Consider the following 18,467-nt stretch of genomic DNA (forward strand, 5'->3'; position numbering starts at 1 on the left):
TGCCGCAGAGGTGACACTGCGTTCAGCTCAGCACAGATGTGGGAAATGACAGCTAGAAGGCAGCTCTTTCCCTTTTCCATCTTATTTCTTTCCCTCTGCAAGTGTTGTTGCTGTTTCCTGCTCAGGTTTTTGAGATCACAAAGTTTGCAGGTGCACAGAATTAGTCAGCCCCAGAGTCCTCAGGGAGCAAAGGGGTTCAGTGCTGCATAAAATCAAGCTTTTAGAAAGGCGGCACCCTTTCCTGATTTAAATCTTTCTGTTACCGGCACCAGTGCGGTTGACTTCAAGGGATACAGCCAACCTTCCTTTTTTAACAGATCACTATAAAATGATACTCTGCTCATTTTGGGGGGTGAGATGAATAAAAAAGCACTTGCCTTTTTTAACCCCCTGAAGAATGCAAAGGCGAGCCCAGAGCACTCCTCGTGAGCAGGTTGAAAGGGTACAGCACTGAAACCCTGGCCTTGTTCGGCTCTGCTGGCCGCGATCCAAGTGAAAGCCTTTTGTTGAGTGTAATGTGGCATGAAATTGCAGGAGTTTTTCTGCTGCGTGCCGGGCGTAGGATTGGGAACCTTTCCGGTTTGCTCTGCACAGGGGGAACACGGCTTGTCTCCTCCGTGGAGGTCTGCAGTTACCAAAGGAACCTGCTGACACTCAATTAAGTATTTAGCAGACTTTGCAGACCCCCTGCTGCTTAATAAGAAACACCCAGAGATTTTCCTTTCAAACACCAACATGTTTTATTAACATACAGAGGAATAAGAAGGAGGATGTAAAATGTCAGGTTTTCTCTATAAAATCATTCTTTCAAATACAAATTGACAGACTTGGTCTCTCTGACAGGCTGGCGGTGGGTTTGTGTTGGCAGGCGTGAGGCTGAGGAGCCAGCTGAACCCCGCGTTTCATAACGGATTCGTCCTGCCCGTGCCAACACAGTCCCACATCTACAGTGGGTAACTGCTGTGGCTTTGCTTTTGGCGAATCCTGTCTGGTCCTGTCGGGCCTGGTCTCTTCATGCTGAAACTCCTGGGTGGTTAAAGCATGTTCCACATGGGGCTTGGGACGCAGCAGGGGCGCGTGGGGAAGAGGGGCTGTGCCTGATGGGTGCTGGTGAGTGTTTCACCCCGCTGCGTAGGAGCAAGCACGGGCCTGGGGGCTTTCTGGTTGGAGAATTCCCCAGCCCAAGCAAGAGGGAGACATGAAAAAGCAGGAAAGCAGTTTCCCCAGGGCAAGGGGAGAGCGTGAAGGGAGCTGAGCAGCGCACCTGGGCTCGGTCTCAGCCCGGCTGTCACGGAGAAGAGCTTTTTCAAAAGGTGTTGAAACCCAGCTGGGTATTGAGCTAAACCCGGGCTGCACACGCATTCCCTGTCTGGTGGTCGCTGCTTCCCCCCTGAGCTGAAACGTGCCGGTCCTGGCCTTGGTTGTAGCCTCAGGGAGACCTTCTAGGGATGGGGAAGTGCCATTTGGATGCCAGTGCAATAGAAGAGCTTTAAAAGGGTGCGGTTTGCTGCTGTGTCCCAGCTCTCTTCTCCTCTCTCACACTTGGTCAAACTTAATGATGTTGGTTTTAACAGAAGACGTCTAGGAGGAAAACACAAGGGGAAAAGCTGTACCAAAGGAGGACGAAGTCACTGTTAAACAGACACGCGGCAAGTGGTAGCCGTGTCCAGAGCTGGATGAATTCGTGTCAGTCTGTTTGTTGCAATATTAATAACGTGCAGATCTGAGGCTGGTTTTGAACCATTTAAGGCTAAAATGTTGATCTGAGCGTGGCAGCTAATACAGGAGTGATTAAATCTGCTCTTGGAGCATAAAAAGAGACGCTGGCCGCCTGGGGCCCAGGAGGTTAAGTAAGGGAAAAGGATTCCCCTGTGTGCCTGTAATTGGTCTCTGTCTTGTGAATATTAGCAGGTCCTGGCTGTTCTGCCTGTCCTTGGGAGAGGATGGTGGCTCTTCAGCGGTTGGGATGCCGCTCCTTACGGAATTACCAAAGGTCGCTACTGGGAAATTGTCAAGGTGCTTCAATCTCCACTGAGATGAATGGGATCCGTGCGTTTAACCACGCTGGTCCCCACGCACCGTGCAAGTGGAAGATCAAACAACCCTTGCTCAGCCGCTGGCGGGCACTAAACTGCACCACTGCATGCTCTGCTCTTGTTTTAACCTGGTAAGGCTGACTCTTACCAGTTGGGACCAATTTCATTTTGCAGCAAGGAGGACGGCAGCAGCTGGGGACAGGTCTATAGCTTTAAACTCCTAAACTTCTTTCTTTCTTTGCTATTTCACCCTTTTGGCGCTTGTGGCTTCTCTACCGGGGGGCCGTGCAGCGCTTGATGCTCTCTCCTGCTTCTTTGAGGCACTGAGTGCTTTTCCGCTGGCTCCTGTGTCCCCAGAGTATTTCAGTTCTCTAGAGAACACTATCTCCCTCCCCCGTGTCCCGGTAAAAGGACCTGGTGTCCACGTCCCTCCCGGGTCTGGAACGATTTTGTTTCTCAAGAAAGGAGCTTCTGCTGACTCTCTGCCTAAGGGATGCCGTCTTCTGACAACTCCAGTTCATTTGGCGTTATTTCTTTTTAATTAAGGGCAGCTGTGAGTGGTGTTGCAGGGTCAGGTTGGAACAAACCAGTTGAAAACGGGCACCTGGGCGAGCAGCAGGGCAAAGTATGTGCCAGGAGGGCAGGGACGGACAGGGCAGAGGAGGTCACTCTCCTTGCGTGTGTGTGTGCTCCCCCTCAGCTTCTCTCCGGTGTTGACTTGGGGCTGAAACTGGCCCTGCTCTGCGACCCGCACGTCCCAGCGTTACCTGACACCTCCAGATCCGACCCACAGCCTCTTCAGCCTGCTGGCCTTGTCAGCCTTCTCCAGGTTGTCCCAGCTGTCCCAAATCAGCCCCCGGCAAGTCCCCTGCTCACACGGTGTTCCTCCCTCCCCTGTGTGACTCTCACGGCGGGGTCCCCACGAGCTCCAGCCCTGTGCAATGCAACGAGGAGCCCAAGAGACAAAGGCGTTGGCTCAACCGGTGACCAAAGCACCAGCCATTTCGGGAGAGCGGGAGAAAAACTGTACCCATAGGGCCAGAGCGCCCCAGTCAGCTGCCTAAATACTGCCTGTTATGGGACTTCTTTCCCTGACGAGGGGTCTGACCCCTCGGTGGGCCTCCCCGTTGCATGGCCCAACAAGCAGACCCTTGTTTGAAGGGATGTAATTAGTGGAAACCCCCCGGTGACGCACATGGCAGCAGATGGAAAGGTCGGCACATCCCATCTGTCCCTTCCCACCCTCCCTCCCAGCCGCCGGCACTCCCGGAGTGCTGCCCCAGCACCTCCTGAGTGCGCTGGACCCAGGGCTCGGGCGCGTGCAGGAATTTTAGGGAATGCCAACGGAGATGCAATGGCGCAGGTGGGAACGTGAAGCAAATGACTCCCGAGTGGCTGTTTGCCAGCTGGCAGGGCAGTCCTGGTGCGAAGGAGAGGGCCGGGCTCATCCCGGCCGGAGATCACCAAGGAGCCGGGCCAGTGTGAACGGAATTTGACACAATTTGGGGTAGGGAAGGACGTGAGGGAGACACGGCACTAGGACTGATGTGCCACTGGTGTCCCCACCGCTGTGTCCTGGGAGCGGTACGCGGTGCTGGTTTGAAGTCACAGAATCCATTTGCCTGTAAACGTGGACAAATAGAGAAATACATAGAATTCAAATTTTTTTTTATAAACACAATCATTAAAAAATACCGTTGTACTAAGGTGTCTGGGCTGGAACAGTTCGGTCTCTGTACGTTTTCTCCGCTGACCTCACGTGTCCACCAGCAAAGCGCAGCCAGCCCTGGGGCAGAGCGCAGCCGCGGACGTCGGTACCAATCTGCCCTCCTGGGTAGGCAAGTTTATAGAAAACGTGCTGGTCTCGTGGCCCTCAGACTTTCCCGTTTTGTTGAAACCCCTTTGTCTTTCAGAAATGTGATTTGTTTGTAAAACATTTGCATTTCAGTAAAAACAAATCTAAAAAAAAATACCCAACACCTGGAAAATGTTTTGCTTTTTTTTTGCAGGTCTTTTCTCCTCTCCCTTTTTCCTCTCTCCGTTTTTTTTTCCATGACAGGATGAAAAGTGGAAAGCAGAAAGAAAGGGAGAGAGGTAAAAGAGAGAAGAAAAAACCAACAGAAAAATGATCAAAAACCTTGTAACTAAAACTTTCTCATATAGGTTTTCTTAAACTTTTGGCAAGAGATGCAAGCATGATTTTTTAGAGAAACATGCTGGAAAAGCACTCGGGGATTAATTATTTTAACTAGTAAATTTGTGAAAGCTCTTTGCCGTATTTCGGTCGGCTCCAGCAGCTCTTCCAGCTGAGATCGGACCTTCCCCATTGCCTTTTCCACCTTGGTTTGACCATGAGGAAGACGAACATCTCTGTCCCCCTTACAAGTGGTGTGAACCCTGGTGTCACAGTGCTGTGGCCAAGGCACGTTGGGGTCCAGCCCCACTGCCCCGCTGGAGCTCAGCCTTGTTGGCTGGAGGAAGATGAATTATGGGCATCCAAACGCAGGACATCCCTTTTTTCCCTTCAGAGCTGTGGTCTTGCGGGCGATGCCCCTCCCAGGAGCCGGCGGCTGAAGGAGGCTGTGGACTTTCCAGCTGCTGAAGATCGTGGGTCAAGGCTGGATGTTCTTCTGGAAGGGCACATCTCCGGGATCCTCTGCCTTGCATCCTGCGGCAGGGAGAGATTTTCCGCTTCCAGGTTACGCGGAGGGTTGGAAAGGTGAGGGCTGGTTCCTTGGTCCCAGCCTCATCCGGATTTGAGCCATCTCTGCCTTCCCTTTCCTGGGCTTGCAAACCCTTCCCTGGAAGGGCAACCCCTTGGGCCAGCAACGGTGCTGGGCGAGCCGGGAGCTCACCTGCCCCCGGGGAGGGGGAAGCTGGAGCCGGTGGTTTGGCTGGAAGCTGCCACTACCTTCTGCCAAGGATGTCTGGTCCCCTAAGCCATTCGGTCACATACAATCGCTTTCTTGTGCCGTACACAGGTGGGGTGAACATCACCCCTGGGTGAGGGGCCTGGGGCAGATCTCCCAGGAAAAGGTGAGGAGGAGGGGCGCTCGTAGGGCTTCCCAGGTCAGGTTGGTCACACCGTGAAGCCAAGTTACTGCCCATCTCTCCCTACCAGGAACAGGAGGCGATTTCACGCCATTGATGGTCTACCAGACATACGCGGTGTCTGGATCTTATCCTGGCGCTCTGCCCAGGGACAAACTGTCCCAGCAACAGAGGGAGACGATAAGGGAAGTTATCAAAGCTTTTCTTTGGCTTTTTCAGCTGGAAATTGTCACTCATGGGTCTGTCCCTCTCCTCCTCATCCCACATCCATCTCGAGGTGACCACATCTCAACCTTCCTTCCCTTTTCACACACATCTCCCCACCCCACGTTTCCACCCGAGACAAATGGCCGCAAGTCACTTGGTTTTCCTGCAAGGAAACAAAAACTCCTACAAGGATCTGAATCCCCTTCCCCCTCCTCCAGAGGTGACTCGGCCCAGAGGGCGGATCGGCGTGGTTCAGAGGTTGCGTCCAGAGCTAGTCCCAGGGGCCCGTGAAATGCTGCAGCTCCTTCCAGGTGGGTTACGACACGAAGGCAGAAACGATGCAGGCCCAGCCAGGAAACGGCCGTGCGAGAGAAATGGAGGGGTCCTGCCCTCTTGGGCACAGTGCCTTCTCCTCTCGGCCCCGCGGCTGATGGCTTTAGGAAGAGCTGTACTTGTTACTCAAGCGGGAGCTGCTCCGGTCCAGCCCAAGCTCCTGCCCGTTGGCTTTCCACTTCCCGACAGAGCCCTTCTCGTCCGTCGGCGTGATGCTCAGGGCCGGTCTCTGGCACCAGCAGCACAGACAGGACTGTGAGGAGACAGGAGAGTGGAGAGAGGGGTTACAAGGGTGGGCTACGGGGTGAAAGAGGAGGGAATAGTCCCTTCCTGATGTTGGCGAGTCAACCCGCACCGTGCCAGGCTGGGAATCGCAGCCTGCACTTCTGAGCCTTGCTGTCCTGCAGATCTGCTGGGAGCAGGTTTTCCACGATAGGGCTGGTGGGGACTGGAAACGAAGATACCGAAATCTTGGGTATCTTTTGCAGTTGTGTTTTCCTGTCCTGGGGGACAGGCAATATGAGTGATGCTTAGCTGGGCTCAACTCTCCTTTTTGCCATAGCAGCTGAGAGGTGACTCCCCTCCCCTCCCCTCCCCTCTCATCCCATCCCATCCCATCCCATCCTCAGGGCTCCACTAGTCCTGAAAAGGTTTGTGGGGATGTTTCCGATCCAAAACATCAGGGACCTTTTTAGCTTTGTCTTTGGTCCCGCACTGGCAAAAGCCTCCCCATCGCAGGGCGGCAAGCTCTAGCATACGTGAAGCTGGGAAGAGATGCACCGAGCAGGGGGAAAACTGGGAGTAGAAATATGATCAGTGTATGAGCGAATAGGGGAATCCTGGGGGCTGCTGCACTGTGCCTGGTCCATGGGAGCTGGGACCCTGGGAATGGTGCCTGGGAATGGTCGCCACGTCCAGGAGCTCTGGAGGGGTCAACCCTACCTGGAAGCAGTTCTTGAATTTCCGGCTGACGAAGTAGAGCGCCACAGGGTTGATGCAGGAGTTGAGGGAGGCCATGTTGATCCCGAAGTAATCCATCACCAGGAGGAAACTGAGGCAGGAGGGGAGAGAAGAGGGTAGACATGTTGGAAGCTCACTGAGCGGAGAACTGAGGGAGAGTTTCCAAACTGCCTGGCCTGGAACCTGCTCCCCCGGAGGAGCAGTGACTGATACCACAGACGTGAGCCCAAAGCCGTCCCTCCTGCAGCGAGGAGCATTTCCCAAGGAAACCAAAAGTGTAAGAACTGATTCCCCCTGGTGACTTTGATGTTCTCAAACTCAAGCACAGTAGCAGTGTGTGGCCTGAGCTGGATTTTGCTGTGATGGGTAAAGAGGAGAGGGGGAAACAGGCACCTACGACGTGGCAGAAAGTGCACAGCCCTCAGACGTGCTGCAGTTCCCCTGCCCAGGAGACCTCTTTAACCCGGCGCTTTATAGAGACATTTCAAAACTTAATTTATTCTCTTCTTATGGTCCCCCACACCCCTTCTCTGTGCCCGTCAGGAGAGCCTGACAGAAAAGGAGCTATTGAAACAAGGTGTTTGGGAGGCAACTCCGCCAGCCTGCAGCCCAGCAGAGCCTCTGCCGGTGCCCACAGGGGCTCCTGCACCATGCCCTCCTGCTGGTGGCCCTACCTGAGCAGTTCACATCTGTTGGGGTCCGTCTGGTCATAGATGGTCTTCTTGAGGATGCGGCTGAGGTGGAGCGGCAGCCAGCAGAGCGCGAAGATCACCACGAGGCAGAACACGGTCTTGGCCACCTCCCGGCGCTGCAAAGAGAAGGTGGGCAGGGGAGAGGCGATGGTCTGGCTGAGCGTCGGAGAGCGGGTGGAGCAAAGCACCGTCTCCCCACACTGAGCAAGGGCCCGTCAAGCAATTTCTGACGAGGGCTGGGCACCCCTTTTGACTCCAAAGCACAACCTGCAGGTCCCAACTCCCCCGCCATGAGCAGGGCCCTGGGATGCAGGCAGTGGGAAGGGGCAGGGTACCAGCAGCACGATATGGACCAGATTCCTTCCCACCCCTTCCCACCATTGCTCCTGGTGACTTTCCTGGGGTGATACTCCCTGGGACGTGGGGGCCTCATCCATCCACCCTTCACACTGCAGCTGGTCCCCCTCGAGGGATCATTCTGCAAAGCGTGGGAGGGGACAGTCAACCATTGTCCCTGCACCCCTTGTCTGTCATATGGCACATGCAGCATTGGGTCCTGTTTGGCATGATCTGGGCTGGCACAGCGCGGCCAGAGATAAATGACCATAAGAAATTGAAAATCAAGCTGGTCCACGGCCACCAGGCTAGTGGTTTGGGTTGTCCCTCAGACGGGAGGTTGTAGAGCTGAAAGCCCATCTCCCCGGTTTAACCTGTGCATCTGCATCCACGTGCCAACATCTGTTGGCCGCTGTGCGGCTGTGTCGGCTCATACGTGGCTTTACGGGGCAGGCGCGTGTCCCCCCCTGGGGCAGTGCTCCTTCCTCCCTCCCTCCTGTTTTGAGAAGTATCAGAGTCTCTGCCCTCCTGCTTTTCTTACCCGCTTCATGTGGTCGTTCAGCGCAATCCTCATGCCATTTCTCTTGCTCAACATCTCGCATGACATGAGGGTGTAGAAGACGCCAGTGCACACCAAGGGGAGGCAGAAATAGAAGCCGAAAAGCCACCAGTCCTTCACGTCCCGGTAGAACTGCATGCAAAAGAAAGAGCAACTGGAAACCGGGGAAAGTGTGTGTGGCAGGGGAGTGTAACTGGGACATGAACTGACCCAGTCCCTGACACCAACGCTGGCCTCTACCAGGCGCTTGGGATGTGTGAAAGTGAAACGGCTCCTGCGCTAAGTGCACGCGGGATTATCCCCCCCCGGGGCTGCTGCGCGGGTTTAACCTAGAGAGGCGAAGGCTGGTTTACCTTTGGCTGCCAGCCCACCCCAGCGCTCCCGTGCAAGTAACGCGAGGAGCTTATTTTGTAGACACGGTGGGATAAGTTCTGATGCCTTGTGAAGGTCTTAACTCCCTCGCTCCCCCTCAGCTGCCCCCGTGACAAAGGTGACCCAGGCAGACCGGTTGCGGAGGCGCTCTTTGCCCTGCTGGGGCAGCGCAGCAGCTTCTGAAGCTTCCCGATGTGGAGGGTGCAGACACAACACAGCTTAAGGACCCGCTGACCGTGTTCTGACCCCACATTCAAGGCAGGTCTGCCCCACGGCACCACAACGCTGGGTCCTCTGTGCTTTGTCTGATACCGCGCTCCCTGTCTTCGCCCCGAGGGCTAGAAGAGAAAACGGCCTCAAGTTGCACTGGGGAGGTTCAGGTTGGATATTAGGAAAAATTTCTTCACCAAAGGGGTTGTCAAGCTCTGGATCAGGCTGCCCAGGGAAGTGGTTGAGTTGCCATCCCTGGAGGGATTTAAAGGACGTGTGGACGTGGCACTGAGGGACACGGTTCAGTGGTGGACTTGGCAGTGTCGGGTTGGTGGCTGGACTTGATGATCTTAAAGGTCTTTTCCAACCTAAACAATTCTATGATTATAAGAAGCCATCTACGGCGGCAAGCGATCCCCTAATCAAGGAGGGAGGGTGCCCTGCTTGCCTGTGTCTCCCTCTCCCTCGCGCTGCAGCTGGGCTGGGGCGGCGTACGTACCATCATGAAGCCGGATTTCTGTTCGGAGGCAAGCATGCACACCCACAGGTGCTGTTCCCAGTAGCTGAGCTCCACCATGTCAAAGGCTATGGCTTCGGGGACTGCAAGCACAATGGCCACTGCCCAGATCAGCATCACCTCCACTGCCTTCCACATGGGGATTCCTATCCCCTGGATCCGACTCCAGGACGCCACCGCTCGGTACCTGCCCAACGTGTGGGAATGCATCAGGAGCAGATGGGAGTGAGAAAAGCAACTGTCAGGAAGGGGCTGAGAAGGTGCAGATTAGAGTTGTCCCCAAAGGCTCTCTCTCTTCTGCCTTCCTCCTCCACCCCTGAACCTTCCCCTTCCGTGGAACGGGAAAGATCAGAAACGGAGGCTCAACGGCTGAATGTGATGGTAGCTACCCTTGGCCAATGTCTACCTGCCACTGGGGACGTGCTTCCCTTCCCCACCACCCCAGCAGCTGTTCCAGCACATCATGTTCCTCACCCCAGCCTTTTGCAGCAGGATTTGAACTCTGTCACCAGAGTCAGTTCCCAATGGATTTCAACCCTACCTGAGAGGATCCTGTCCCCATCTCTGAATTTGGCCTGGGACCAAGCTGCCCGCCTTGTGGTCACAATGAAGGTGTTACCAAAGACAGGCCTCTGCTTTGTTTCTAAAATGATTGTTTCTTGCTAACCTTCTTACTGTGTGAGAAAATAGCTAATTACTGACCTTCTTACTGTGTAAAAAAATAGTTAGTCACTGAGCTGATGGTACAGATAGCAATAATGAGGAGACAGCCAGAAGTAGCTCATCACCAAGGATGGGACAACAAGAAGTAGTTAATCACCTCAAGGTTCTTCTATACGTCAAGTACGTACGCGTGTACCAATTAGGACAGAGTTACGGCTGCTTCAAAGAACACCCTTATTATCTTCAAGAAGTTGGCAAACTTACAGCAAACTTTTACTGTCCTGAGATGATTCGATACCTTAAAAAGATAACGTGAGGAAGGGTCTCCTCACCCAGACGGCCACCGAGACACTCACGCTTGCGCAGAAGTGTTTTGCCGATGCAGCAAAATTTGGTACGCGTGTGCAAAAAGACTATTGGGTCATCCTAATGAATAGAGCCTGGGTGGAGTTATGGATTCGGTAGGAGGAATTATGAGAGTATTGTGTGTATAAATAATGGGTGAATATCCCCGGTAAGGGGTGCTACATTTGTGGGTTTTCCCCCTAGCACCCGATGTCGAGTAAAGCAATATCTCCTCTCTACTTTTGGTTTTGAGGGCTTTTATTTCAGGTCACAAAGGGACATGCTGTGGTTAAATATGGGTCAGGCTGGGCAGTGCAGCTGTAGAAGTCATTTCTTACCTGTCGATGCTGAGAGCACAAAGGCTGAGGACCGTGATGCCCACTGAGGCCTTCTGGATGAAGGGGACCAGCTTGCACACCTGCACGCCAAAGGGCCAGTCCTTTGCCAAGAGCTGGGGAAGAACCGCAGGGTTAACAGGCTGCTTCGGGGAAGCGTGTCCGGCTTCCCGTAACAGCAGGTGGTTACCCGCAAGGTGCGAGGAGCCCACAAAGAGCAGCTGAAAGCACTCTGAGGTTACCTCCGCCGGGGTTACGCGGTGTGCGCTCTCCGGTATTTTGTGTTTGTACTGGGAACCGTTCGTTTCCCCGAGGGCTGGTTGTGAGATGGGTTGTCACATAGGTGAGCGGATGGTCCAGAAACCAGGTTCTGAATCCATACCCTGGGTGGTTTTGGATGGATCTGAATCCTAAACGCCACAATGGGCTTCGGGTTGCTTTCACAGGGAAAATGGGTGTCATTCTCTGAAACAGCCAAAACCCAGCAAGGACAGCTTCTTTCAGGTGGCTTTCAAAGCCACCTGGTCTTAAGCCCTTACCACACTCTGACCATCTGCCACACTTAGATTCCTTATAAAACACGCGCACCGTGGCCCCAGGCTCAGCTGGGGTAAGCAGAGGGTGTCGGTGGGGACAAGATGCCCTAAAGGCAGGAGAAATCCAGGCTACGCAACTCATGAGGATGAGAGCGAGCCTGGGTTCGCAACCCTCGTACCCCCATGACACCTGGACCCCAGTCTACGGTTACCCCTGCTCAGAACCACCCCCCAGCGCAAGCTCCTTAGTTTGGCAGCAAAACAAATCGATCCAGAAGCTCCCCTGGGCATCAGGGCCCCAGGTGAAGGCAACCCACCAGTCCTGCCCTCTCCTTTGGTCCGCAAACCTGGGTGTTGCGCCCATCTCATCTGTCACTGTGTCGCAAGGGAGACACACCAGGAAGGAACGGGGCTGCTCTGAGGACCAGGTTGCTCTCAGTCAGCTTGGGCTTCTCAAACAAGCAACAACAGACAGCTGGAAGCGAGAGGGGCGGAAGGGAGAGGGGTTGCTCAGGTGGCCTAGGGAAATCCTGATTATTCCTGATTATTTGTTGTGCCTCTTCTCGCTCGTTTGGAGGGCAGTGTCTGTGAAAGAAGCCCCTTTACAATACAGCCCTCTTCCTTGCTCTTGGGTGAGCCTTCACGTTTAGCTAGAATAAAAAAGCTCTTTGCTTGAGGCTGGTTAACCGGCCTGTGCCGGGAGAAGTGTCCCCGTGCACGAGAACAATAATTTTTGCTCAGCTGAAATCAACATGGGGTTGTAATGTCAGGAGACGCTGAGTGATTCTTTTCTTGTGATTTTTAGATGAGATTTAAAAGATGAGGAAGGTTGTGTGCTCGTGTGTGTGCGTGTGTGTGTGCATAACACAGCTGTAGCTGAGAACACCTCTGCTTTCCCAGGAACATACTCCGAGCTTTTTGTGTTTATGTTTTTCTCATCCTTTGGAGAGCAGAAACACCCTCTCCCTCGCCCTTGCAAAAATGGGGCCTGCAATAAAGAGCAGAGGACGGATATTCCCCGGGGCACCGAGGCAGGTGAGAGCAGACACCAGCCCAGCAATGGCCTGGCTGGCGCAGCTCACGTGCCGCGTGGAGCCTACCTTATATACATTGATGGGCAGAGCGATGAGGATGTAGAGAAGGTCTCCGAGTGCCAAGCTGGCAATGAGGACATTTGGCCCGTTCCTCATGCACTTGTTCTTGTAAATGATCCTCAGGAGCGTGGAGTTCCCGATGATCCCCACTATGAAGATGGTGCAGGACACGATGGTGTTGATGTACTTGAAGATGTGTCTGATATCCGCAGGCTTCACGCACACGGGCAGCAGGGGCGGCTCAGAGCTGGTGCTCCTGGGGAGGCTCTCCGAGTGGTTTGACAGCCTGGCATCCTGGAACAGGCTTGGCTGGACCAGACTGTAAGCCTGCTCCTGGCCAAGTGTCTCAAAGGGGATGGTGCTCTCCTGGAAAGCCCTTGGGGTCTGGCTGTGTGCCCCGGAGAAGAGGCAAGTCAGGAAAATGGCTAGAGTGGTGGGAGCTGGGATTCTCGCCATTGAGGACGGAACAGCAAAGCTGGTTGCCAAAGTCCTTGCAGTGCTCGTGGGACGTCCTTGCTTGGGTCTTAGTTGGATCTACAGATGGAGAAAGGGACAAGGGAAAGAATTTGGTTAGCAGAGGAAGGAGGAACCTCAAATACTGTGTCCAGTTTTGGGCCCCTCACCACAAAAAAGCCATTGAGGGGCTGGAGCGTGTCCAGAGAAGGGCAGCGGAGCTGGTGAGGGGTCTGGAGCACAAGTCTGGTGAGGAGCAGCTGAGGGAGCTGGGGGTGTTCAGCCTGGAGAAGAGGAGGCTGAGGGGAGACCTTCTCACTCTCTACAGCTCCCTGAAAGGAGGGGGTGGCCAGGGGGGGTCGGGCTCTTCTCCCAGGGAACAGGCCACGGGACAAGAGGAAACGGCCTCAAGTTGCGCCAGGGGAGGTTTAGGATGGACATTAGGAGCAATTCTTTATTAAAAGGGTTGTCAAGCATCAGAAGAGGCTGCCCAGGGCAGTGGTGGAGTCGCCATCCCTGGAGGTGTTAAAAAGCCGGGCAGACGTGGTGCTGAGGGACATGGGGTAGTGGGGGACTTGGCAGTGTTGGGTCAATGGTTGGACTCGATGATCTTACCAGAAAATGCTATGAGTCTACGAAAGGAATTGCTGGAGAAAGTCTGTCATCACAGTGATCAGAAATAATGCCAGATTAGATCCCATCTGGTCAAAGCAGCCGACTTCTGTGGGTGGGAGTCTTTGCTGCGACAATTAAACATGCCTGATCGGTAAAACAAACTAAAAGGAAACCAAACAGTCTCTTGTGCCTCTTACGCAGCATTTCAGCAAATGAGGGCAAACTGCCTTTTCTCAAACAGGTGGCTTGAATCAGCTGTTGCACCTTCCTTTTGCTGCTCACGTGGCAAACCTGACTTTTCCCTTACGCCCGCCCCACGCTTCTCATTTAGTTCCTGACGGTTCGAAGCAGCACTTTTGGGGCACCTGCCCTGGGGACGCTTCTCATCGCCTGGGCGGTTCTGCCAAGCCCATCTTGGGGTGCACAGAACCAGCAGGCCTTTTCTTCCAGTTCGTGCCAAGGGGAAAGCTGGAGCCGCGCTAACATCCCACTCTTCAGCAGATCGGAGAATCAGGGAACGGTTTAGGTTGGAAGCGACCTGAAAGATCCCCTGGTTCCACCTAGATCCCACGGGCTGCCATGTGCCAACTTTCAGCGCACAGTGAAAAGTCCCCTGCTGGGAACCGTGATGGGAAAATACTGCAAGGGTTTTTCCAGAAACGCTGTATTGATACCTGGCATCTTCCTCCAATTTATGTGCGAGCAGTACAGCCCCTCCTTCCCCATCCTTATTGTCGCTAATTGAACCACTTCCTTTCCAAATCCACCGTGCCCATTCAGCTCAATACTCAGGGATATAAATCTGCCCGTGCTGTTCGCAGTTTTGACTGCTGAGCACAGCAAAAGGTCTCTCCAGCTCACCAAGGCTGGAGCACTGCTGATAAATATCACCGGAGGGGGTTCTGCTTTGCAAATCTCAGCCGATGCTTTCAGGCAGGACCAGCCAAGCTGCTGCTCCGCAGCCACGCGGGAAAGCTGAGGATGGCCGCGGCACTGTCCTGGCGCGATGTGAAATTGTGGAAGGGGCTTCTGGATGGCCCAGGTATGGCCACCAGTGGGAGGTGAGCCCAGAGAGGGAGTGGAAGATGTCAGCACCCTGCCAGTCTGTGCCCCAGACAGGGACAGACCTCGGCTGTCCCCGTCACAGTGGGTGAAGAACGTGTTTTTCAAACTATGAAACTTTACAGCTTTGAAGGGAGGGAAAACTGCGGTGCCGAGACTAGAAACAGGAGCCTTTTCAGGCTCCCCCGGCATGGGCTCTGCTCCAGCGGAGCCCGTTGGGCAGGGATGGGGGTTCCCGCCTGGGATTAGAGATGGGACTTCAGTCTCCATCTCCACCAGGTGGAGTTGGGACCTGAGCCCAAACCAGCCGTAGCCGGGGGATCTGCTCCCCGGGACCATCCAGCCGCGGCACACCGGGGTTGCAGCAGGGTTCCCGCTGCCCAGGACCGGGGGGGACCCCAGGACCAGCGGCGCGTGTGTGGTGAGAACATGCTGTGCCCACGCTGGGAAGGCATGGCCAAGCCAACCACGAGTCCCGCCAGGTACCACCACAGCTTCTCGAGATGCTGCTGTGCATTCCTCGTGTGCCACGGGCTCAGGCCAGGCTTTGTAGAAATGCCCGGGCCTTTCTGCTTGTTTGGAAGGCTCCAAGCAGAACGGGCATGAAGTTGGACTCTTTCCCAACAAACCAGCCTAACCAGACCTTCCCTTTTCTCAGTTCCACCCTACTGCTCTTGCCAGAAAGTCTATATCAGGCTTGGTCCTTCCTGACCCTCTTATGTCCTCCGAGCCGGCCCTTGGTACTTCAAACTGTGAACAAGCAGTGTCAGGAGGAAGCCTAAAATTCATTCTCCCTTGTGTGCCAAATATAGGCAATAAAACAACCAAACCCCTTCAGTCACAGCTTAGACCTCATGAACTAGAGAGTTAAGTTTTCAGTTCTGTTAAAACAACCATGTTTTAAAGATGTTTCTTCACTAGTTTGAATCCTTGTGACAGCAGCCTACAGGGTTTCACCGCAGGAAAGTTAAAGATCCCATCAGTTTTCTTTTCAGCTCACCAGAGGCATGCTTCTGTCTGCTAAAATATTCATGCCTGGTGCTTAGCAATCTTGCGCGTTCTCTGTGCCTTTTATCTGTGCAGGCTCGAACAGCTTTGCAAACTTATCTTGCAGATGAGCCGCATCGGTGTGAGCCAGAACAGGCACGGCCAAGTCATCTGCCTGCCTCTGGCGGAAAAAAAAAAGAGCAGTTTTCAATGGCACAGAGAGCATTTAGAGAGGAGTCTCCGTGTGACGGTTGGGGAACATCCCGTATCTGGCCTGTAAGCTCCCTGCACTCAGAGGCACCAGGTATCCCGTCACTGAGGGATATCTCTGACCTGAAGACCGGGGAAGCCCTCAGCCCGTGCTGTCCCTCCCGCGCGGGTAGAGCTCATTTCCCAAGGAGGGGGCGGTGGGGTGGCCGGCTTGTCACCTCGGATAACCAGTACAAAATACTACGGGAAGGGACTAAGTTATGCGCCGGAATACCCGGGTATTAAGGAGCCCAGACAAGGAGGAGCCTCGTCAAAGCTGCACTGGTCAAAGCTGAGGGCTCACAAAGTTGTCACCACTCAGCGCATGCAGAGCGATGCTCCCACCAGCTTGTTGGAACAATCTTTGTCCTTGGTGGCTACGGAAGTCCTGGTACCTTCAGCACACCCCATATCTGGGACCTGGTGAGCAGAGAAACTTCTCCGGCCCCACCATCTTCCTGATATTTACCTGGGCGTCCCCTCCAGCTGCTGTCCTGGAGCCAGCTGACCAGGGTGGGCTTCGCTCTCACCTGTCTTGATGTTACTCTCAGCTGCGACTCCTGCCCAGGTGCTGGGCGCCCAGCTGTGTTGGGAAGGGGCGGAGGGCAGAGAGTGGATAAATCACCCGGAGGAGCACAAACCTGAGTCGTTGGAGACCTGGGCACAAACCCCCGCTCTGGCTCCCTGCAGGGACTTTGGCTGCGCCCTTGCTAAGGTCCTCAGCTCTCTGTCCTGCCCCAGGCTACACCAGGGGTGGTTATCTTGTGGGCAGGTGCCCTGATCGATGCCCTCCTCTCCTCCACACTATGCCCACAGGATTGCAGCTCGGAATTCCTGCCTGGGATCTTTGAGGGTCCGGGCAGCTCTCAGGGAGCAGCTCTGGATGGCACAGACAAGCGTCTGCCACTCAGGGCTGCCTGGGGACGCGGAGGAACGTGGTGGCTGCTCGAGGCAGCAGCTGACGGAGGGGCACCAGAGCATCCCTGGGAGGTGTCCTGTGCCCTCCACAGCAGCTCTCCCCGCAGCAGGAGTGCAGAGCCTGCTGTGGCCCTTCAGCCCCCGGGGGTTTGGCAGAAGAGCTCATGTGAGCGAGGATCACAGGACATGGCCCACGGCCCGGCCCCGCTGAAGGAAAAAGCCCTTCTCCCCTGTCTTGCCTTAAAGTCCAGCGGTTTAGTAAAAGAGAAGCATTGTTTTCTCCTGTTCAACAGCCCATTTACTTCTCGCCCTCCGTGCTGCCTCTCACATAGAGTGCTCGAAAGCATAACCCTTTCTCGGTTGTGGGGGAAACTGAGGCACAGGAGAATCAAGAAGCCCAGCAGGTGTGAAGCCAAAGCCAGCATCACTTGACCCAAAAATCCTCTGAGCTTTGCTCGTGTTGCTGACCATCTGGGGAAGGGACTTGGTGCCCGGAGGGGCCGTCCCCATCCCACCTGCCTGGCCGGGGCTCTCCTGTTGGCAAACAGCTTAGGCGCATGAAAGTGGAAATGCCCTTTACGCTGTGCTGAGTCCAAATGGCAGCTGAGACCACTGGAGTCACGACGTGGCCATCAGAGAATGATTCCCAGGGAGGAGACGAACTGGAAACCATTGCTGTAACCCCGCGCAGCCCGCTCCTGTCGGAAAGGTGCCATGCGTGGGCTGGGGGGCTTGTGGCTCCCCTTGCCTGGGAGCCCAGGAGAGCCCAGCACATCCCAGGCAGCGTCCTCATCTCAGGCCAGCCTCTCCCACCACAGCGTGTTGCCTGCTCTCCTGCCCGCAGCAGGGCAGGCTGCCTCCATTGCAGCTCCACTGGCGCTCCCCTGCCACACCGAGCCCACCAAACCCAAACCAGACCTTCTCTGGGATAAACATCTCTGGCAGCAAAGATGCCATGGGTGGGGGACAGGAGGGAGAAGGGCAGACGGTAACACCACATCCCCAGCTGCTTCCCTGACCTGGCCCGCAAGCAGAGAGACCTTCCCCACAGAGGTGTGCTGGATTCTTCTCGTGCACCTTCTCCCTGCCCACCTCTTGGACCTTCCTCAGGCACCCTGGTCCCTTCAACGCCTCCCCCTGAGGAGGAGGATCTGAAAAACCTGCAAAAAAACCTCGCACAGCATCTGAAAAACGTGCAAAAACTCGCCCTGAAGCACAAAATCATTTTTGTTTGCACATTAGTGCACGGAACAGCAAAGCTTTTCATTGGAGTTAAGTTACCTTCGTCGTGCCCACGAACTTCGGGTGCTCCTGGGATCGGCTTCTCCCCCTCTCAGGGCTCCTTCCCCCCGCAGGGGCAGCCGGGCATGTCCCGCGGGCCCTGGCGGAATCGCAGCCTTGTAGATCCCGGAGTTTGCTTTTGTGTGTGGGCTCGTGCTCGGGGGAATGTTTCTCCCCGCTCGTGACTTGCCGAGGTCTCTCTGCACCGAGCGGGGGGTTATATAGAAAATCGCAGGGCTCCCCCCGAGCGCAGCCCCCGCGACCAATCGGTGACACGCGGGACGGGGATGGAGGAGGAGGGCGAAGCAGGAGGAACGCGGGACAGCTCGGGCGAAGGAGATGAAAATAATAAACAAATAAAGCGGGAGGAGAGGGGAGGGAGGGAGGGAGCTGGGGGCAGGACCACGGAGCAGCCTGCCTGCTCGGCACGTTGTTGTGACGGGCTCGGGGGAGCCCCATGGCTGCGCTTGGGTGAAGGAAGCTGCAGCCCCGGCCACCTCCGGGGAAAAGAGACATCAAAGGCTCCTCTGCCCAGGCTGTGCAAAGCCAGCTGCTCCACCCGGAGCTTTTGGGGAGATGGTCCGGAGCAAGATGAGTACTGGAAGGAAGGCAGAGGGGACCTGCCCTTTCCCTTCGAGAAGAGAGGACAGAGTGTG

General features: G+C 55.1%; 1 protein-coding gene across 1 annotated transcript; it reads right to left on the reverse strand.

Annotated features, from left to right (window-relative positions):
- Positions 1–3,291: 3,291 nt before the first annotated feature.
- Positions 3,292–18,088, reverse strand: LOC128914865 (endothelin receptor type B-like). Its single transcript, XM_054214535.1, has 8 exons — positions 17,812–18,088; positions 12,253–12,780; positions 10,620–10,732; positions 9,256–9,460; positions 8,157–8,306; positions 7,262–7,395; positions 6,570–6,678; positions 3,292–5,880 (listed from the first exon to the last, which is right to left on the reverse strand). The coding sequence occupies exons 2-8, from the start codon at positions 12,700–12,702 to the stop codon at positions 5,731–5,733; spliced, it is 1,311 nt and encodes a 436-aa protein (XP_054070510.1). The 5' UTR covers positions 12,703–12,780; positions 17,812–18,088; the 3' UTR covers positions 3,292–5,730.
- Between the last annotated feature and the right edge of the window lie 379 nt (positions 18,089–18,467).

This window comes from Rissa tridactyla, chromosome 9 (assembly GCF_028500815.1).
Source record: "Rissa tridactyla isolate bRisTri1 chromosome 9, bRisTri1.patW.cur.20221130, whole genome shotgun sequence".
NCBI lineage: Eukaryota > Metazoa > Chordata > Aves > Charadriiformes > Laridae > Rissa > Rissa tridactyla.